General features: G+C 39.6%; 2 protein-coding genes across 3 annotated transcripts in view; one reads left to right on the top strand and one right to left on the bottom strand.

Annotated features, from left to right (window-relative positions):
* LOC125255945 (histone-lysine N-methyltransferase 2D-like) overlaps positions 1-23,322 on the top strand; it is a 526,365-nt gene that overhangs the window by 152,970 nt on the left and 350,073 nt on the right. The gene's annotated exons all lie outside the window — the stretch shown is intronic.
* zgc:114200 (Gamma-secretase subunit Aph-1b-like) lies at positions 2,698-12,957 on the bottom strand. Its single transcript, XM_048171720.1, has 7 exons — positions 12,421-12,957; positions 11,874-12,047; positions 10,503-10,576; positions 10,254-10,376; positions 9,289-9,416; positions 7,007-7,130; positions 2,698-4,585 (listed from the first exon to the last, which is right to left on the bottom strand). The coding sequence occupies exons 1-7, from the start codon at positions 12,531-12,533 to the stop codon at positions 4,557-4,559; spliced, it is 765 nt and encodes a 254-aa protein (XP_048027677.1). The 5' UTR covers positions 12,534-12,957; the 3' UTR covers positions 2,698-4,556.

Here is a 23,322-nt window from a genome sequence, read left to right as displayed (position 1 = left end):
AAATGTAAGTACATAGTAGTTAAGGCCACCTAATATAAAGTGGGACCAAACATTTTTTCTCACTGTGAAAAACAATCTGAAGAACCTTTTGTGCGATGGAAATATTCCATAGATGTTAAAGGTTTTTCATGGAACCACAGACACAATAAAGAGCCTTCATATTAGAGTTTTTCTCAATTGCTAACACACAATTCATGAAACAATTCACCATTTTCTCACAACTATAAACACAATCTCGTAGCACACCAACTTGTACAAACAACAAACTTCCATGTCAAAATCAAATATTTCGATCAAAAACTTATTCGCGTCAAATTCAAACTTTGCAAATACACAGCCTACTTTCCTGCCCAGTGAACACTAGTTAGATCAATTCATGACACTGTAACAAAAATACCTTATTGGTCTTCAAGAATAATTTGGAAGCTCAGTGTCTATTATAGTATACAACATAAATGCAAGAGCAAAATGTTACAACGATCTTACAAGAAGAAGAAAGGTTAAAAAAACAAAGAACTAAATATGAAATGTGTATGCAATAGAGTACAGTATACTGTCAATTACAGTAATACATCAATAAAGAAATAAATTCGCCATCTTCTGCACCTTCAGCCAAATTTCATTACAGTATATAATACTATAGCAGTTTCTTGGTCTTCTGACAAAAGACTTTTTCTACCTTCCTTATGCTTTATTTTTGCAGAAATGAGAGATGACTGCCTATGTATAAAAAAAAAACAGCTACAAATGAATTTGAGAATCACAAATTTGAGGGTGTATTGTGCTATAGTTTACTGGACACAGCATAGTGAAATTTCTCTCATATAAAGTACTGTTACTGTGTACTGTAATTATACTGTATGTGTAAGCAGTATAAAATCCTGTCGATGATTCTAGGACGCAATTTCTAAAGCACAATCACCTGTGCTCCTGTTTATATTATCCCGATATCCCGAGATTCTGAGTGGTTTGTCGTCATTTTTGCTACTGAATGTTTTCTGGTGGATAAATGTGTGCTATTTGAGTTTACATAGTGACACTTGAGTTAATTATACTCTGTGTTTGTATTTTCTGAATGAGAACATGGTTAAACCACTGTAAAATAAGGGCATTTTTGTGTAGTTTTGCATAAATCATTAAGAAAATTGGAATGTGTGTGAAAACAAGTGAAACGTGTTTATAGTTTTAAGAAATATGTCTTTGTTTTGAGAATTGAATAAATGGTTTGGGAAATTGTGTCAGAATGAATGAATCAGTTATAGTGTGTTAGAAAAACTGTAAAAGTGTCTAATACTGACAATTTTTATCATTTAGCCCATTTAGTACAAAATGTTTGAATTTAGAAATTTAATCAGATCATAACTATTATCAAGTAAATAATATTTCATTCATCCACCCACAAAAATTATTATGCTATTTTAACAGTTCTAAAGCTAGTGTACATAAACTCCCAGCCTACATTCACACAACCCAGTGACTACTGCCCTCTTAGAGCGGACCACAAGCTATGATTTACTCATTATATGCTGACAATTTCAGTCTTATGTGAAGCTGCGTGACCAAACGGGTGGAAAACTTCCTCAGTCTAGTTCCCTCAGATGATACTGCAGGTGTTTCGAACATGGTCCAGAATGCTAAACACTCACATGAGGATTCCTGTGAGCACCAGTCCAGCTTTGAAATCTGAAACCTCTTATTGTTTCTCATTTAAAGTCCATGAGTTAAATTGTGTATGTTTTAGAAGATTATATATAAGAGGTTATGGCAGGTCATGTAAAGGCTTTGTGTGAATTTCAACACAACTCTGTTGAAGACTGACTATATATGAATTATGCAATCTAATGCACAGGGGAGGTCACAGGGTCATTTATATATTGACAGAAGGGCAGAGGTCTGAGAGCCTAATTTGTCAAAGCTGCAAATATCAGTAACACTTCAAGTTAGGTTATTGCAAACAGCAGTGCTTTTACAGCATTTATTAATCTTGGTTAATGTCAATTTCTACAATAAATACAGTAGTGGCCAAAAGTGATGTCGGGAGGGGATATTTGTTCTCAATGACCCCACAAATTCAAAATATGAGGGGAAATTTTTTTTTTATATATATATATATATATATATATGTATAATATTTAGCTATAAACTATAGCTACAGGTTTTTTACTATGGAAAAAAACATACATTGACTACAACATAACATAATAAATCAATTATTAATATTTAGTCGTTTTGCATGTTTTTTGTTTTTCATAATTTGTTTTTATGACAGCATAGCCAAAAATGATATCACCATAATTTAGCATGTTTTATTATGTTATCACAAATAAAACAATGGACTCTAAGCACATCTATGCAATATGCTTACGAAATCTTTAACACAATTTTAATAATATCTAAGTAAAGGGTGATGTCAAATTTCTTACTCCAGACATTTTTAGGAATTAACATGAATTAGTAAAATATTTAAAAATGAACACTGAACTAGATTAATGCTGTGTACATTCATTGTTAGTTCATAGTTCATGGTTAGTTCATTCACCAGTGTTAATGAATTGAACCAAAGTCTTACCCATATAAAGACACTGGAGTTCAAACATCACCTTATGCATTCAGGTTAGATTGACGATTCACATAAATGTGTACCATATTTGCTGGAGTAAATATTTCACTTTCCCCCAAATAACTGACTCCATGAAATGATTAACAGGGTCTTTTTAATCTTTTTTTTTTCCCAAATCAATTTGAACAGCAATCAGATTCCCTGTTTGGCACATCATATTCTTAGAAACTTTATAAAGCAGCATTAAAATGTTACATAATTACAAGAAGTCCTTTTATAATTGAAATTCAGGAAAGCACCAAGTTATTGTGTCCAATATACAGAACAGACCATGAAGAGAGCTCCATCTGCACAGTTCTTAACACAGGATGCCAAATATAGACCAGAAACCACTTGCATACAGACACAGAGGATGAGTACACAAAGCAATACATTTACATACAGAAGCACAGCGAATGTTGGTGGTTACTGAAGGCAACGTATGCTGATCGTGTTTGATAAGCAACAAGTTCAAACGCATACTGGAAAGAAGGAGCTGCAGCATCTAGAGAAACGAACTGAATGCTGCAGCTTCCTGTGTGCGTGTGTGTGAGACGCGCCACAATGAGTGTACTGAATGTGCTTTAAGGCTGGAAAACCGCTGATGTGTAAGTAAAAGCTGTGATGTTAGTGTGCTGGGTGAGGAATTAAAGCTGTGTTAGTGTCAAGTCACTGAGATGACAAGTGTGAAATCTACATCTAAGTCTCAGATAACTTCAACTGTCCTCCACACGATGACAACACGGTCCAGCACCACTTCTGAAGCGCTTATTAATGAACAGAAAAGACTCTGGAATATCCAGATATTGCTTCCTGTCCACGCATGTAAAGTATGCATTCAATTGTCAGAAATATAATGAAAATGAAGTTTAGCTGCTTTGTTCTTCCCACTGTATACTAGGCTACAAACAAATGATGGTTACACTTTGTTTTAATGTGTCCATATTACTGTAGTTATTGAGTGATATTAATTAACATGTACTTACTTTAGGGTTAGTTGCATGTAATTATGCATAATTTACTATTATTACTATAGTAAGTACATGTAACACGTGCAACAAGGACACCAAAATAAAGTGTTACCCAATTACTTTAATTGTACATTGATGAAAAATGGTTACACTTTATTTTAATGTGTCTTTGTTACTGTAGGTACCGAGTAATATTAATTAACAACATGTACTTACTATATTGGGTTAACTGCATGTAATTATGCATAATTTACTGTTATTACTATAGTAAGTACATGTAACGGGTAACATGGACACTGTAAAATAAAGTGTTAGCCAAATGACTTCAACACTGATGAAAAAATGACTTTTTAAAACTGATGACCAGGCATCAATCTGTCCAAAAACTGCATAATTACACACTGAGATATTTGTTCAGTTTAAGAACAGCGTAAAAGTTAAATGTTCTCATTGTGCATTCATTTGTCACAACAAAGAAATATGTTCCAGAATGTACAGTACAAATATGAAAAGCCTTCAATGCCAGTAAATGGAAATGCTCTTGACTAATAATAATAATAATAATAATAATAATAATAATAATGATTACATGAGTGAAAGAGGGTGAAGAGGTGCTGTTTGATCACTTTCTCCCCCTAACAGTGGCTCTACAATAAGGCTTCATTCAAAATGTAAAGGACATCGAGGAAGAAAACTCAAAACCACAAACATTCACATGAAGAGCCAGAGAATGTTGCTTTTAAAACAAAATAATATTAAAGATCTGTCTTATTGATTTGCATTCAGATCAAGCTATTTACAGTGTTTGTGTGAGAGTCTCGTGGCACGTCTGAGATCACTGATGCTGGAGGGGACGTGTCTGGATCCCCTCAGGGTTTGGAGCTGGTAGATATGCTCTTTCACAAACCGCTGCCATTCAGTCAAGCAGCAGACTCAGCCGTTCTCTCATCCTGGATCTCACTGGGTACTGTGTGACAAAAACCATCTTATGAAGATTCCCCTTCAGCTTTCCTGCCTGCACAAAGAGCCAATGCCGACACCGTTAGACAAACGGGAACGCATCAAAGGCTTGTGATGGTTCTGTACAGTACAGTGTGACATTTGCTGCTACTTCTTTTAGTCTTTGGATGAAGGACAGGGGCCAGACTCACTAAACCTTCTTAAGAACACAATTCTTTTCACCTGCTTTTTTCTACCTTAAAGGGTTAGTTCACCCCCCAATTTTTTTTTTTTTGTGATTAAGTACTCACCCTCATGTCGTCCCAAACCCATAAGACCTTTGTTCAACTTCAGAACACAAATTAAGATATTGTTGATGAAATCCAAGAGTTCTTTTCTATCTTCAATAGAAAGCAATGAAATTACCACATTCAAGGTCCAGAAAAGAGAGACGAATTTGTTTTTGCATTCTCATCACTTCATAACATTAAAGTTGAACCACTGTAGTCACGTTGACTATTGTAATGATATTTTACTACTTTTCTGGATCATGAATGTAGTAATTTCGTTGCTTTCTATTGAGGATAAAAAAAAAAAAACTCTTGGATTTCATCAACAATATCTTAATTTGTGTTCCGAAGATGAACGAAGGTCTTATGGGTTTGGAACGACATGAGGGTGAGTAATAAATAACAGAATCTTCATTTTTGGGTGAACTAACCATTTAAGAATAAAATTATGAATATTTTATATTCCTAAATCCATTTTGATGACACTGCAATAAGGTTTTATTTGTTAACATTAGTTAACATGAACTAACAATTATCAATACTTCTACAGCATTTATTAATATTAGTCAATGTTCATTTCAACATTTACTAATACATTTTCAAATTCAAACATTGTATTTGTTTACATTAGTACATTTATGCACTATGAACTAACACAATGAACAATTTTGCTAACATTAACAGATTAATAAATTATTTTCAAAATATATTGTTAGATCATGCAAGCTAAAGCACTTAATAATGTTAACAAATGTACTCATAGAAGAAAAGGGTCCATATGCAATCTTAAAGGGTTCCGTCAGGCACTTCAGAAGCACACAAAGAAACATTCTTACGAATTTAGAATAATAACTTAAGAACATTGTTTTGAGAATCTGGCTCCAGATTAAACAAATATAATAAAGGAAGTTAAAGCATTTCTTCATGTCTAAATAACGAGAATCTTTTCTGAAATGCAAGTCATTATACTTTGAGATGTAGTGGAGTAAAGGTTATACTATATATACTTGACAAATGTGCTTAAATATTGTAGCAGAGTACAAATACATTTACCGTCAAGTCAACAATTGTGGAAATCTGCAGGCAAAGTTAATTAAACGGTGGAAATGTACTTGAGATCAGCTCAGACGCTGTCTACTACAATGAGAGCGATTATGAACATCATGTCTCCCAAACCTAAGGCCTGTTGCATGAAGTTAGTTGAACAAACTATGGCCTGGTTTCACAGACAGGGCTTAACCTAAGCCAGGATTAGGCCTTAGTTCAATTAGGTCATATAAGTAGCTATTATAAACATTCACTAGAAAAAAACATTACTAGTGTGCATCTTGAGACAAAACAATGACACTGACATATTTTAAGATATGTCAAACATGCATTTTAGTTAAGAACTAGCTTAAGCCTCATCTGTGAAACTGGGGGAATGGGTTTAAGAGTAGGTTTAGAGTTGACTAAACCATATAAATCCAACCTGGTTTAGCTAAGCATCAGTGGGCTAACAACACTCAATATAAAAATTGTGTGTCCCAATTAATCACATCTAACAAAAGTTGGTGTATGTGTGTATGTATATGTATACAAACTTATGTTAGATGTGAAAAATCTAGATTAATCGATTTGACATCTACTTAAACGCATTTATAATGCAAGAATAAACACCACTGCTGCAGAGAAGGCATCTGAATGAAAATATAATAATTTATATAGGTTCAAAGAGCTCAGAAGAAAACGTAAGCTTAATCAGTTTAAAAGCTTTCTGTTTTGAAGCTTGTATTTATATGTATATATGTGTTGATTTAAATGCAGTTTAATATTTATTGTCAAATATACATAATTATTTTACTCACAGCAGATTGGTCTAGTTTTGGTTTGCGATCTCAAACCCAGAATAAAATCTGCTCTGGAGCAGGTTAGCCATGTAGCGCAAGTTACTATGGTGATAAACACCTCTTAAAAACCAATCCACCTTCTTGAACCCGAAAAACCAGAGTATGCTCAACCTAATCTCAAAATTACCCGTGTAGGAACTGAAACCAGCTTCATGTAACAGGCCTCAGGTCCTCAGAGTCAGGGTTGAGAAACACTGATATAGACGTCACACTTCAGAATGAATTACTTCCTTGACACCATAAACTCTGAAGCATCGGTCAAATCAAAGCGATGCACACAAGGAGCATGATGTAGAGTGTATGAAGGTCATGTCTTACGTGTGCAGAGTGCATTAAGGTTGTTTAGTGATCCTCCAGATGAGAAGAAGGCCCAGACGGCCATCAGCAGCGTAATGACGTACACAGGAGGCAGACTGCCTTCATACAGCGGGTTCAACAGCGACTGAAACAAAGGAAGAGAGAACGTTGGAGTCTAGTAGAAGACACTACTCCATTTCTGTCACAGATAGAGTTTGGGTTCTTGCCACTGACACAATTGGATGAACTGAACTGAGCTGGATGATGATTTCACTGTTTTCTCCAGAGCTGCAGCTGAATTGAACTCATTTCATATTTAATGATCTCTTTACACAGTTATTGAACAGAACTGAATCAACACTGAATGGACTTCAGCTGAATAATAACACTATTGTCTTTTTAGAGCTGCTTTACAGTGGAATTAAACTCTGTTTGCATTAATCAATCACTTTCCTGTTAATCACTGTAAAGCTGCTTTGAAACAATCTGTATTGTAATAGAGAGCTATAAAAATAAAGGTGACTTGATTTGACATTTATCATTGGAGACGCATGTTAATATCAAAGTCATAAATGGGGCCAAAGTTTGCCAAGCAATAAAATAAAGCAATCTCTGAGTAATAACACTTTCTGGGGAAAGTTTATTTAGCGAGGCACAAGGATAATCCAAGCTGTGCGTATGAACACAAAGCACAGTCCCGGTCCTGTGACATCATGACGGTTTCAGGTAATGTGAACCTCTGCTGCCGCTTCCAGATGAAACATTAGACATCTGTGCTGCTATTCAATCATCTGAGCAAGCCTTTCTGAAACATGCACTCCATGCTAGTTCATGGTAACGCTATCAAATGTCTGCCGTAACTTTATAGCTTCACAAGCTACAGTTGCTCAGCTGTATACGGCACATCAAGCATAAAGCTGAGCCTCTCCAATGACAATTTATATGCCAAGCTTATGCTTGGAGTAACTGTTTAATGTTTTTGAAAGATGTCTCTTATGCTCACCAAGTCTTTTTTTTTTTAAACAAAAAGACTGAAAAATGTAATATCATTGTGAAATATTATTACAATTTAAAATAGCGTTTTTCTACGTGAATCATGTTAAAATGTAATTTATTCCTGTGATCAAATCTGAATTTTCAGCATCATTACTCCAGTCTTCAGTGTCACATGATCCTTCAGAAATCATTCTAATATGATGATTTGCTGCTCAGGGAACATGATTATCAATGTAGAAAACAGTTGGGCTGCTTCATAGTTTTGTGGAAACTGTGATACAGTTTTAGGATTCTCTGATAAACTGAAAGTTCAAAAGAACAGCATTTATTTAACAGATTTTTCTTGTAACAATGTAAAAATTACATTGACTTTTGATCAATTAATGCATACTTGCTGAAACATTCTTTAAAAAAAAAAAAAAAAAAAAAAAAAAAAAAACTGACCCAAAACTTTGACCAGTAGCATATGTGCAGTGATGAAGAGATTGGAGATTCTCTTATCTCTTGCCAGCATTTAAATAGTGTGAACGAGTGGCCATCTAGTGCCTTAGTTGAGTTGCAGTTCAATTGCAAATAAAGTGACTGGGCTTAGATTTAAACAATTTTTAAATGAGACTTGATTTCCAATAAGAGATGTGAAGAAAGCAAATCAATGTCTGTAGAAATATTTCTCAGAATGTCGCAACAGACCACAAAAGTGGTCTCTAGTGAATGCTGTTGCACTTTTGGTTCAGTGTGAGCATTTATTAAAGTGAATAAAGATAAACCATATGATTTTAATAAAATCTAATACTTTCTTAACTACAAGTATGACATAATGCACAAGAAAACTGAATACATGAAATCAAGTGTCTGGATCAACTAAACTGAGTGGACTTATAAAAATTAACCTGCATTATATAGAAACTATTAGTAAAAGAATATGGAACTTGAACTTGTGACTTGGCATTGAAGGTGAACGTGATTTCACCAAGTACCAACAACATTCCAATCAACCAATCAGATTTGAGGGACAAGTTTAACGTTTATGTCAAGTTTAGGCTTGCAACCAGGGTAAGGTGCTTCTACATGAATGTTATTCACCTATCTTTCCCCTCTGATTTTAGGGAGAAGTTATAGGTAGGATTAGGTTTAGGGGTAGGAATAGACTTAAGACTAAATTTACAGACAGGAATGTTGTTCCAGGATCAACAAAATATGTATTACTTGGCAAAATCATGGTGACCTGGCATTGAAAGGCTATGACCTCACATCACAGACAGGTTAACATGTTCAGGACGAAATGTTTGTGTCCATGTAAAGCTCACCAGGCCAGCGACTAACAAGTGGAGACAGACGACAGCAGCGATGACCCACCAGCGGCTCTTCTCACAGCCCTCGAAGAACACCACACCCCAAAATGTGTGCAGCAGCGTCAGCGCCAGAGTCATCAGTGCTACACATCAAACACACAAACCTTAAAGCAGCACTTCACAAGCTTTTGACTCAATTTCCCAATACACCCCAAATAATAGCAGTTATTTCAATAGATCAAATTAAAGTACATGAAAATGAGAAATGCTGCCTTGGCACATAGCAGAAATTAATTAAAATTTTATTTTATTTTTAAGGAAGGAATTTTAAACCAGTTACAAATATCAATCTGAGGTTTTTCTGTTATTTGACATTTGAGATGGTTTCATGGTTTCATTAAAATGCTCCGTTTCAATAAACATGACATTTTAATTATAATTAACTGAAACGATCAAGAAAATATATTAATATATGTGTGTGCTCTTGATAATGTAATATACATGTGTTTCTTGTAAAAGTAGTACCTAGCAACATGACCTTTACTCTGTGTCACAAAAAATGAAGCTGTGCTTCTGTATTTCATTGCCAAATCAATACAAATCGATTACAATAAATAGATTAACAACTAAAAACCTATATAAGATGTTTAAGATTCATTTTTAATAAAACTGATTCTGGACTGACTTTGTTTAAACCCATTTCAAGGCTGTCAGAATACATTCAGAGGACTAGAAATATCACAGGACAAAACAAAATGTTTCAGATATTTTCTGTGAGTGACCCATGTGGCATCAAGGGTAAATCACTTACTCCCAGCGATTTTTAGAATAGAATATACAGCTTTTCCCAACAGCAGGATTGGTTTTGTATAATCCGTCAAGTGTTTGTTATTGCTGACATAAAAACGCCACACCTAAATGTTGAAGCTGTTAATTACTCTGCATATCTGGATGGCCCACAAGGCTTTGCAGGAGCTCACCTGCTGTAATGAAGTAATACTGTGAGTCTCCATAGATGCCGACCGTCCCGGGACCCAGAGAGTCAGACAGGATGTTGATCATGGAGAACGCACCACTCATGATGCCAAAGCCCAGTCCAGCCACTGCACACAAAACAGACAAACAACCTGATAAAACCTGCCAAAGGTGCCATCTAGTGATCTTAAACAGGCAACATCAAAAACAACATCATGCTGAGCAGCACATAGTGTGACAGGAACACAGTTTACCATAAGCCATCTGCCGGACTGAAATGGCCAAACCGTCGTCATCACTGATGGCTGCCAGACCCTCGTTGGCCTTCCTGATGAATCAATGCGAGAGTTAAAAATGTATCACCGTTTCAAGGAAACAGGTTCCCTTACAACAGCTGACAGCAGGGAATCCATTTGAGTTTGCAATCACCACCAAAGAAAAACACAACAACGGACAAGTAACACAGGGGCCTTCTAGAGCAGGAGTGTCCGATCCTGGACCTGGAGATCTACCTACCTGATCAAACACACCTGAATACCAAGTGCTCCTGAACATCTTAATTAGCTGCTTCAGATGTGTTTGATCAGGGATGGAGCTGAACTTTGTGGGAAGGAAGATCTCTAGGAACAGGATTGGGCAGCCCTGCTCAACAGCATCAACTGGAAGAAGCTATTATTATTATTCCTTATATCAGAACAAATTCCAAAATCATGACATCTATTCTGTAATTTATACTTTTGTAAGACAATGCAGGCAGTTTTTCAATGTACTGCTCAATTTTGAGGCTATTTTGCTTCCATAACATGACTAGTGGAAAGAAAACATTAAAAATAGACATTTAAGTGTTCATATTACACTTTCCTCCGGTTTCACAGACAAGGCTTAAGCTAGTCCTAGACTAAAATGCATGTTTGAGCTGTTTTAACTGAAAGCAACATATACTGATATATCATAAAATATGTCAGTGCCGGCATTGTTTTGTCTCAATATGCACACCAGTAATGTTTTTTTCTAGTGAACGTTTATAAAAGCCACTTAAATGTCGTAATTGAACTAAGGTTTAATGCTGGCTTAGGCTCAACCCTGTCTGTGAAACCGGGCCTTTATCTATTTAACTTTAAAGGCCCTTTTCCTCATGATTTTTTTCTCCTGCAGTTAGTCAAAACTCCACTTCAGCAGCTATATAATTTGCCTGATTGTATACTTTATACATTTTATTCCTAAAAAATGTATGTATCGAAAATGTATGTTTTTTCTGGCTATTGAAAGCATTGTATCAATATGTCAACAAAATGAAGCAAGAATTTTGAACCTGACTTTATCCAATGTTCACATTTCTGTTCTAGAAATACAAATATGAACACAAATGAGTATATATTTAATTAGAGGCTGCCTCATTTGTGTATTTAAACATAACATCTCAGAAAACTTGTAAAACAAAACAGTTTTCTAAATGTACTTTGATTAATCAAGTGGGAAAGTAAATGTGGATATCTGTTAGTTATAATCCTTAGCCTTAAAAAGTTCTGGAATCTGAGCCTTTCTAATAGAAACTATCTTGTATGTTTGAGGTGTGGAGTTGTCATGTTTGGCACTGAGGATTTCTTATCATTTATGAGTCTTACCGGAGCAGTCTGTAGTAGGCAAAACGAAACACTTCCTGGAGCAAGACCGAAAAGAAAACTCCAAAAATCAGCAGGGCCCTCGGCAGGGTGGGATCCTGTGACCCGTTGCTAGCCTTCACAGCGATGAACCACACCAGAGAGGACAGCAACAGAGACAGCAGCCAAAAAAACGCCCTGAAACAAACACATGTACCATCTGCCTGTATTCTCCACTTCTGCCTCCTCCCATGGGCTCCACATAAACATTCAGATGTGACTTTAGACTTCATTAAATCATGGAAATCAGACTTATTCTAATATTTAAATGTTCATAAACTGCTGATTTGTTAAACATTATATAATGAAAAATAATGTGTTATCCAATAAAATAATGTGTTATCCATGTTATCCAAAACTGAGCCTGTCTCTTACAAAACAAACAAAAAAGTCTTGTGGAGCTGCCAGGGTTGGTGCTATATTCTCTGTGTGTGTATAAAAGACGCTTATGTTAAATGCATTATGTATTTGACTGTAGATGTTGTGAGTGAAATGTGATCACATGACTTACCCTGCGATCAGAATGATGACTCTTAATGGATCTTTGGCGATAGTAAAAACAAACAGGGCGAAAGCTGGACCAAACGCTATGAAAGCACAGCCAAAAAACACTGCCAGAGTCATTCTGGACGAGCTCCTTTCCTTTATAATTAACTGAGCTATCCGATCATTCGGTTATGAGCAACAATCGGGCTCGAACAGAAATACACTAAAGGTACAGCAGCAGTGTTGTGAAAGTAAACACGAACAACGCCTGTAGAGACTTAATTCTCCATCAATCAGAGACAGTTGAAACCTGCCAATTTCATTTGCAGCGTTACAATACAGAAAAATCTCAGAACTGTCCTACACAGCCAAATAAAGAATCGATCTATCAAAGACTTCAAAGCTAATAAATCCGACGATACTGGCGCGGTTTAAATCGTCCTTCTGTCAGCGCTTTGTTTGGTAACATTTTCAAACTTAATCTTCAGTTTCTCTTTCCCGAATAAAAAACACACGCGACACTTCCGAGGGCTTTTGTTTGGTTTAAATGATTGGCTTACGCTTCCGGGTTCACGTCCCCTGCACCGCACGCTCCTGCCGCTGAGTGGCGCTGTCACTAGTAAACAGGCATATAAACACGAAAGCTCAAGCAAAGCGACAAAGAGTTGAAGACGTATAATAGTTATCTACAAATAAACTTATATTCTGCGTAAAAGTTTGGTGCTGACTGCTGAGCGATTACTAAGGGCTTAAAATGAAGAAAGAGTAATTTGGTATGGGGATTTTAATGCACAAAACACAGTATGGGGGAGGAACAATAAATGATGCCACTTGGATGGGTCTTTGTTGTGCATTAATATGGTGATTAAACACGGGTGGATGTAAACAAAGGCTTGAATACTGTACTTGATCGAACCCTTGTCTCGCACACGCTAATTGGAGTAATTCAAAAAGGTGGCAGGTGGATATATGAAAAATTGGGGAACATTTTTAGAAATGAGTGATGGAACTGGAGTTTATGGCATTGAACTCATAAACTCGCAGACTGTATCAGTAAAACAAAATGTGTCATCAAGATGTATTCCAGTAAAGGGAGGAGGAAAGCCTGGATTGTACCTTGGAATGAGGATTGTAATATAGCGATTAAAGAGAAAATGAAAACTTTTGATATTCTAAAGAGAACTCACAACAGGCAGAATTTTATAAGAGCACAAGCTGAAGTCAGAAGGAAAAAGAATATTGGGCAAATTTCTGTAATAGTACAGGTAAAATACTCCAAAACAGGACATTTGGAGAATGATCAAACAGATAAGTGGCATGAGGAAAGAATTTCAGGAAAGAATTATCCATGGTTACACTTTATTTTAAGGTAATATTATACTTTGTACTTATATAAATACTGAGTAAAATTAATTAACTACATGTAGCCTACTTACTATAGAGTTATGCTAAGGATTTGGCTTAGGGTTACTTTTGATTGTGCATAATTTACTGTTATTACTATAGTATACATGTAGTAACGTGTAACTATGTCACCTTAAAATAGAGTGTTACTTTATTTAGTTTTATGTAAGGTTGACGAAATAGCAATAAATGATGAAGAAAAGGCTAAGATGTTTTGGAGCGTCTTCATTCGTATCAATAACCTATAATCTAACAAATGAAAGTAAAGAGCTAAGGAGTAAAACGCTAAAAGAATATCCAAAACTTATGGAAAAGATAGTGAGTTGGGTGTTCATTTCTCTTATCCTAGGTTAAAGAGAGCACTGAAGTCAAATATTAGCTCCAGGTTATGATGGAGTAAGTATGTTAAAACATTTGTGATAGAAGTGGATTAGAAGTGATTCCAAACTTTTTCAATAAGATCTAGAGTGAAGCTTTAATTATTCTTATAAGGACACCAGGGAACGATACTTGTGATCTTTTGAATTACAGAGCTATAAGCTTTGACTGATCATTTGTATGCAAATTAATGGAAAGGATGATAGTGAATCAAATAATGTATTATTTGGGAATTTCAGAGATGTGTGTGTATAGGGGAACACTGGACCATATTTCAGATTAAAGATTTATTAGAACTATAAAAGTAAAGATTGGTAAAAAATATATGCAATAACAGTTTGATACACTAAAAAAATATGATCAGTAGCCAAGCCGGCAACTTGTGTTTACATTAACACATCAAAATAATTTGAAAAATAATAATGATGACGCCTTGTTTTTCCGGAATCGTAGGAGTTGTGGTCTTCACGTCTACAGGCGGTGGAAAAGAATCGGGATGGGACTCGGCAGAAATTATGTTCATGGATGAGATTATAAACGTTACTGTAGTATGAAACAGAGCAGGGCCGAGTGCTGTGCGAGCAGAAATGAGGCTGCTGGAGCGATTGCTAATGAGAGATGAATGCGACATGTCTCGAGAGCAGTGGAACTTTTATTATGTTGCAGTCGCAGCTTCAGCTTCTTCCAGTCAAGCGTATGTGGGGTAAAAAAGCCCTGTTTTATCATATTAGATACATTTGAAATCTGTTGTTAGATACATTTGTTGAAAGTTGTTATAGTGCCACTCTGTGTGTTTGCTCAGTGGCTGCTATGAGACACTTGTTGCACACTGCAGTAAGCTAGATCGACATTAACACGGTAAACGCTGTAAATCAAGAAAACGGGATTTAAACAATAAGACTAACCGTGTTGAGCTATATAACAATGATTCGTTTTCTGTCGATAATTGTATCCAAACAGTTGCTCACCTGTCAAATACAACATAATATTAAGCAACTTTGGTTTTTCCACGGTTTCTACAAAATAAAACCGGAAACTGAGGGTAACGCAGGTATGATGTCATTGATAGGCGACGCATGGACATGGTCCGTGTCCTAGGTAAAATTGCTTATTTCTCTGGATTTAAACATTCTTGGAAACATTTGGTATAATGTAAGTACACAAGTCAATAAAATATATAACATCGTTCTAGTGGTTTTGGGATATTTTAATCCAAAATTCTTACATATTGTGCCTTTAAGTTTTTAAGTTGAAACAGGTGAATTTTTTAAAAGTGTAAATGAAGGATTTGTAACATGATATCTGTCCTTGTATATGATTGTTGGGCATTTATGGTTACTAAGACTGAACTTGAGTCAGAGCAGATAAGTGCATGTTTTAGTCTCATATATTTTATGTAATGCTATCATTATGGCCAGTTATTGCCCTGTGAATGATAACATATCTGTCAGACACAGACGAGGACACAGAGGTAAGTGCAAGTGAGTCAGTTTATTAAACAGAGGTATCGGACACAGGCTGAACACAGGAGGATATCTTGACACGTAGAACACTTAATGGATGATAACTGTTTACTTTCCTTTGCAGGAGGAGAGGACGAGGAAGACGATGAAGACGAGGCAGGAGATGAGGACCAGGCAGAAGACAGGAACAGGTAGGTAATCCACAGGTTAGTAGATGCGGTTAACATAAGAGGTGAGGTACTAGACCAGACAGCGAGTGGTAGAGTGTGGCGTGCTTATATGTGGCTCTGGTGATGATGCACAGGTGATCAGAATTCCGGTGATTGTGAACGAGTGGGCGTGGCGTAAGTGTCCGTGTCCAATGGTGTAGGCAGTGCGGTTGTGACAGTACCCCCTCCTCCATGGGCGGCTCCTGACGACTGCGATGGTTGGCGGCGGCGGGGTCTACCACGGCCTCGAGGAGCGGGTCGGTTAGGATGGTCCTGGTGGAACTGAGTCAGAAGATTGGGGTCAAGGATGTCTTTTCGATTGATCCAGCACCGCTCCTCAGGTCCGTAGTCCTCCCAGTCCACAAGGTATTCCAGCTGTGATCCCCGCCGCCGTGAGTTGAGGATAGCTCTCACCCTGTAGATGTTGGGGTCCTCATCGATGACAGGAGGAGGAGGTACGGCATCATCACCAGGCTCTGTGGAAGGAGGAGACAAAGGGTCAGTGAAGGGTTTGAGTAGTGATACGTGGAATGATGGTGATATACGGTACTGTGCAGGAAGGTTGAGTCGGTAAGTAACATCATTCAGCTGCCTCTCGATGGTGAAAGGTCCAATGTAGCGGGGACTCAACTTACGGCAAGGCAGCCGGAGACGGATGTCCCGGGTGGATAACCAAACCTTTTCCCCAGGTTGGTATTGCGGTGTGGGTCCTCTCCTGACGTCAGCTTGTGCCTTGTGTCTCCGGACTGCCTGCTGGAGTTGCACGTGAGCTGAGTCCCAGACCCTCTCGCTCTGTCGGAACCAATGATCTACCGCTGGGATCTCCGAGGGCTCACCCGACCATGGGAAGAGAGGGGGCTGATATCCCAGGATGCACTGGAATGGGGTGAGCCCTGTGGTGGACTGCCGGAGGGAGTTCTGGGCGTACTCGGCCCAGGGTAGATATTGGCTCCAACAATCCTGGTTCCGATGGCAGTAAACCCTCAAGAATCTCCCGACTTCCTGGATCTTGCGCTCAGTCTGGCCATTCGTTTGAGGATGGTACCCGGAGGATAGGCTGACGGATACTCCTAGGAGGTGGAAGAAGGCTGACCAGACTCGAGATATGAACTGGGCTCCACGGTCGGATACGATGTCCTTAGGGAGTCCAAAGTGACAGAAGACGTGTTGGAAGAGTGCCTCCGCTGTTTCCAGAGCGGTAGGCAACCCTTTGAGGGGAATGAGCTTGCATGATTTCGAGAAGCGATCCACAACGACCAAGACACAGGTGAATCCTTGAGATGGGGGGAGATCCGTCATGAAATCCACCCCAATGTGAGTCCACGGGCGTTCTGGGATGGGTAGAAGCACCAGCTTTCCCTCAGGCAATCTCCTAGGAGTATCCGCAATGGCGCAGACTGAGCACCCCTTGACGTAACGGGAGATATCCTGAGGCATGGAGGGCCATCAGTTATGCTGACGTAGGAGCGAGAGGGTCCTTCTCCTGCCTGGGTGTCCAGAGCCCGGTGAAGAATGAGCTAAGTCCAAGAGGGGAAGGCGATGGTTAGGTGGCACATACAGGCGCCCCTCTGGACCTCCCGGCGGAGCAGGGTTGTGGGTGTTTTCTATTTGGATCTGTTGATGGATGGCCCACTGAATGGGACTGACGAGCATGGCTGGAGGGAGAATGGTTTCGGGGTTTTCCGGTTCAGGATCCGCTTGATATAGACGAGTTGTTTTGGTCTCCAGGACGATACGTGACCTTGAAGTTAAAGCGAGTGAAGAATAAGGCCCATCTTGCTTGGCGATGGTTGAGCCGTTTGGCATCTCTCAGATACTCGAGGTTCCGATGATCGGTGATCACTTCGAAGGGGTGTTTAGCTCCCTCCAGCCAGTGTCTCCATTCCTCCAGGGCGAGCTTTATAGCCAGGAGTTCCCGATTACCAATATCATAATTTTGCTCCGCCGGGGATAGCTTCTTCGAGAAGAAGGCGCATGGATGGAGTCGTGAGGGTTCTCCCTGCCGCTGTGACAGCACCGCTCCGACCCCGGTAGAGGAGGCATCCACCTCCACGATGAACTGGCGGTTAGGATCTGGATGGACCAGGATCGGAGCAGACTGGAAGGCGAGCTTCAACTGGTGGAAGGCTTCTTTGGCAGAGGGGTTCCAGGACAGAGACTTGGGCCGGTTTTTTAACAGGGAGGTGAGAGGTGAGCTGAGCAGACTGTAGTTGTGGATAAAGTGGCGATAAAAGTTGGCAAATTCCCAGAAATCTCTGTAGTTCTTTGATGGTGTTGGGTAATGGCCAGTGAAGAATGGTTTCCACTTTCCTCTGATCCATCTTGACGCCATGGTTGTCAATAATGTAACCTAGGAACTGGACTGAGGTGGTATGAAACTCACACTTTTCCAACTTGAGATACAGGCGATGTTCACGTAGCTTTTGGAAGACTTGGAGTACATGCCCCTCATGCTCTCTCATGTCACGAGAGTAGATGAGGATATCGTCTATGTAGACGACGAATTTGTTCAGGTACTCACGGAAGATTTCGTTCATGTAGTTCTGGAAGACGGCTGGTGTGTTGGACAACCCATACGGCATCACCCGGTACTCATAGTGCCCGGAGGGGGTGATGAAGGCGGTCTTCCACTCGTCACCTTTCCGGATGCGAATGAGGTTATAGGCGCTTCTTAAGTCGAGCTTGGAGAAGATGGTGGCACCTCGGAGTTGCTCAAGGGCTGCTGGGACCAGAGGAAGGGGATAACAAAATTTGACGGTTTGGGAGTTGAGATGACGGTAATCAATACACGGCCGCAAGCCTCCGTCCTTCTTTGCCACGAAGAAGAAGCTCGAAGCGGCAGGGGAGGTAGATGGTCTTATGAACCCTTGTTGGAGCGCTTCGTGCACGTACTCCTCCATGGCCTGCTGCTCCGGGATGGACAGTGGATAGATGCAACCTTTGGGTAAGGTCGCCCCAGGCAGGAGGTCAATGGCGCAGTCCCATGGCAGATGAGGTGGAAGTTTGGTAGCCAACCGCTTACTGAAGACATCCTGGAACGCCCGGTAAGCTGGAGGAATGGTTTCACTGACGTGGGTGTCAGGACTTTCCACTGATGTAGACTGCACTGGAAGCTGCTGGTAGACTGGAGAGGATTTAGGTTTAACTTTACTTGGACGAGTTATACAGTTCTGGAAGCAGTTTTCACTCCATTTGAGGATTTCGCCAGAGGACCAAAGGATATGGGGCTGATGCAGGTTTAACCATGGGCGTCCCAGGATGATGTCAGCGGTTGACTCCTCCAGCACCACAAATGTGATGTCTCCTCATGCAGATGACCTACGCGGAGCGTGAGTGTGGGGGAGAAATGGCGGACACGACCTCGGCCCAGCGGCTTTCCCTGTATCGTGGTGACCCTGAGGTCGACTGGGCAACGTTGGCGACGTGCATTCAGTCTTTGGAGGGTTTGCTGACTGATGAAGTTCCCGGCCGACCCGGAGTCGATGAGGGCTTGTGCTGAAATGGAGGAGTGAGAATTATTAACGTACACCAAGGTCTTTGTGAGATGAGCAGTATGTGGAGGTAACTGAATTGTACTCACCGCTGGGCGTGGAGGTCGAACCGGGCAGGTGGAAATCCCGTGTCCATCTCCCCCACAATACAAACACAACTGTTGGTGAATGCGGCGTTGGCGTTCGGTAGTGGTGAGATGGTGGGTGTCAATCTGCATGGGTTCTGGTGCTGGAGGTGCGACAGATGGTAGAACAGGCAGAGGATTGACAGCGGGCGCGGTGATGCAACAGGCCGATAGACGTTGTGATACTCGGACCGTTTTCTGGATTAATAACTCGAGACCCAAGGAATCTTCATAAACTACGATGAGTTGTTTTACCTAATTTCGGAGGCCATGGCGGAATGCAGTGATGAGGGCGGTTTCATTCCAACCGCTAATACATGCCAGCGTGCGGAAACGTAAGGCATACGAACTAGCGGTTTCTCTCTTTCCTTGACGAATGTTGAAGAGTTGGTCATGGATAGACATTTCGGCTGCGTGTTGACCGAAGACTTCCTTTAAATGATCACAGAAGGCGGAGACAGAACCGGTGACTGGAGCATTCGATTCCCACAAGGACTGCGCCCATTGCAGTGCTCGTCCTGAGAGCAAGGAGATGATGAATGCCACTCTGCCTCTCTCATGTTGAAACAGGTGAGAGTTCGTTTCCATGTAGAGTGAACACTGTAACAGAAACCCGCTGCAATCCTCCGCCGCGCCGTTGTATGTCGCTGGTCGGGCCATGGAACTCGCAGAGGCAGCTGAGGAAGTGACGGGTGCCGCAGGTGATTGTGATGGCTGTACGGTCGTGCTAGCCGCTGGTGGTGAAGGGTTGGCGTCCTGCATTAGTGAGGACCGTACAGCTTGAACCAGGGCAGTGAATGGGTCGGCGGTGCGGTCCCCTGAGAGCTCTGCATAGGGTCTGGTCTTCTGTCAGACACAGATGAGGACACAGAGGTAAGTGCAAGTGAGTCAGTTTATTAAACAGAGGTATCGGACACAGGCTGAACACAGGAGGATATCTTGACACGTAGAACACTTAATGGATGATAACTGTTTACTTTCCTTTGCAGGAGGAGAGGACGAGGAAGACGATGAAGACGAGGCAGGAGATGAGGACCAGGCGGAAGACAGGAACAGGTAGGTAATCCACAGGTTAGTAGACGCGGTTAACATAAGAGGTGAGGTACTAGACCAGACAGCGAGTGGTAGAGTGTGGCGTGCTTATATGTGGCTCTGGTGATGATGCACAGGTGATCAGAATTCCGGTGATTGTGAACGAGTGGGCGTGGCGTAAGTGTCCGTGTCCAATGGTGTAGGCAGTGCGGTTGTGACAATATCTGATTCTGATGTTTTTAGTTTTGATATATAGGCAATCCCCACTTCTCCTTTTTCTGGATCCTGAATTACAAATACTTACTTTACTGTAATTAAGTAGTTTTCGGGAAATTGTACTTTTTTTTAAATACTTTAAAAATTGTGTACTTTTACTTGAGTACATTTTAAGTGATGTAACTTTACTTTTATTCTGCCATTTTCCTTCCGTTTGTGGTCATTACATGCTTTTTTAATTTTATTTTTATCCATCAACGTGATTGGATAGGGAGAGAGTAATCTGTCTTGTGACTCCCATCAAATCAAATTGTGCAGAAAACTTTAAAGCATTAGTTCACCCCAAACTGAAAACTCTGTCATTAATTACTCACCCTCATGTCGTTCCAGTCCCGTAAGACCTTCGTTCATCTTCAGAACACAAAATTAAGATATTTTTGATGAAATCCAAGAGGTATATGACTCGTCTAGACAGTATATAATCAACACTTTCAAGGTCCAGAAAGGTACTAAAGACATCATTAAAACAGTCTTTCATTTTATGAAGCGACGAGAATACTCTTTGTGTGCAAAAAACAAAACAAAAATAACGACTTTATTCAACAATATCTTCTCTTCTGTGTCATTCTCATACGTTGTTTACATCCAGCACTTCCAGGTTCAGAACGGCGACTCATTATTGGCCGGCTCCTGCATCAGCATCACATGCCTGTGTTGTGCTGATCACGTGATCAGCTTTGACCAATACTGATTCGGGCGTAAACATGGAAGCTTTCACTGTGGTTACTGAGTCACCTGTGTAAAGAGGATAATAACTTGAATGATTGTTGAAAGATTGTTGAATAAAGTCAGTATTTTTGTTTTGTTTTTACGCACAAAAAGTATTCTTGTCACTTCATAAAATGAAGGTTGAACCACTGTAGTCACGTCGACTGTTTTAACAACGTCTTTAGTACCTTTCTGGACCTTGAAAGTGTTTATTATATTGCTGTCTATGGACGAGTCACCTCTCGGATTTCAACAAAAATATCTTAATTTGTATTCCAAAGATGAATGAAGGTCTTACGGGTGTGAAACGACATGAGGGTGAGTGTGAATTAATGACAGAAATTTCATTTTTGGGTGAACTAACCCTTTAACCACAGCAGTAGATTGCCGTTAACTACTGTTAATCATTGCTGATGTGGAAGCATCCTTCAAGCATCAATTGAATCGAGATATCAGCTTCTTCTTCTAATTTGAAGAAACATATTAAAGTAAATATCTGATTTCTGCTTACTAGAGGATTCGTATCTACAGGGCCTGAAATTTGGCAAGAGGTCGGATCACAAGTGGAAGACGCTAAATACAAGTGTCAACCGGGTCTAAAATGTTTACACATTCAACCGGATTGTTTTCATAGTGTAGAGATGCTCATGTGGTCGAATGCATTCAAACAGCCACAAAAGACTGCCTACTGTCCGCTTACTGACCTAATGAGTAAACATTATGGGAAGCGCGCAAGCCAGATGGGATTTAAACTTTGATGACTTTGGTTTGAAGATGAGAAACGTGTGAAGCACAATGTTCTCTCACCATTCCTGATTTCTAACAGCATTCGGTGAAGTCTTGCAGCTATCAGAGCAGAAAGGAAAGCTGCTGCTGCTCTCCGTATGTTTTCCATCATCTTCGGGCAGGTTCATATGTAAATTGCATGTATACTAACATAAAATAGTTGCTTTCTCATAAGATCAAACCTGTACTGTATCCAGAGCATATCGTTTTGGTCATGTTCTTCATGTGCTTGGATCCCGATAGTTGCCACTTGGGGCTAACAGTAGGTTTTAAACCATACTTTGTTAAAACTGACCATGCAGACCAAAAGCAAGGCCTATAGAGAATTTAAACTTGGTGAGATGGTTGTACCCTTTGTTGCGAATAAGATACAAAAACTCACACCAAATGGCCAATAGGGGGCAATACAATGAATGTAAAGTCACATTTGCATTGCGAGGTAACACCTCACCCTTGTCAAGTTTGGAGTTCAGAAAGATTCTCTGGTCATAGGTTTGATTAACAGGGATTGCAAAATTTATACCATAAATGCAATGCAAGTTGCCTTAATGTGGATAATGTGTCTGTTAAATGTAATAGTTATCAAAAACATGGATTATTCATCATGGCCACACCTAGCTAAAATGTTCAGTGCATTCAGAAAGTATTTTGATCGCTTTATTTTTCAAATTTTAAGTTGCAGCTTTATGCGAAAATGCTTAATTTTTCTTCACATCAATCTATACACCATACCTGATAATGTCAAAACAAAAAACAGTTAGTGCTAACTTTGCAAATCTATTCAAAATGGAGGTCTGAGTTCCAGCAAATGCTGACTCTCCATGGTTATTTTGTATTGTATATTGTATTTTTAAGGGGCTCTCTTACACCGAATAAATATGAAAGCAGAGGCACAACAGTCTGTTTATTAATTGAAAATCAGTTTTTCCTTACTAAAGCTGTGCATAAACACTTACTATGACACGGCACAAATACTTTCACTAATCACTCCATAAACTGTTCTAATTCAGTCGTTTAATCTGTCACCACACTCCACTGTTACAGTGTCAGACTTC

Source organism: Megalobrama amblycephala, linkage group LG2 (genome assembly GCF_018812025.1).
Source record: "Megalobrama amblycephala isolate DHTTF-2021 linkage group LG2, ASM1881202v1, whole genome shotgun sequence".
NCBI classification, from domain to species: domain Eukaryota; kingdom Metazoa; phylum Chordata; class Actinopteri; order Cypriniformes; family Xenocyprididae; genus Megalobrama; species Megalobrama amblycephala.
Note: the sequence above shows the minus strand (reverse complement) of the source record. Positions and strands in the feature narration are given on the sequence as shown.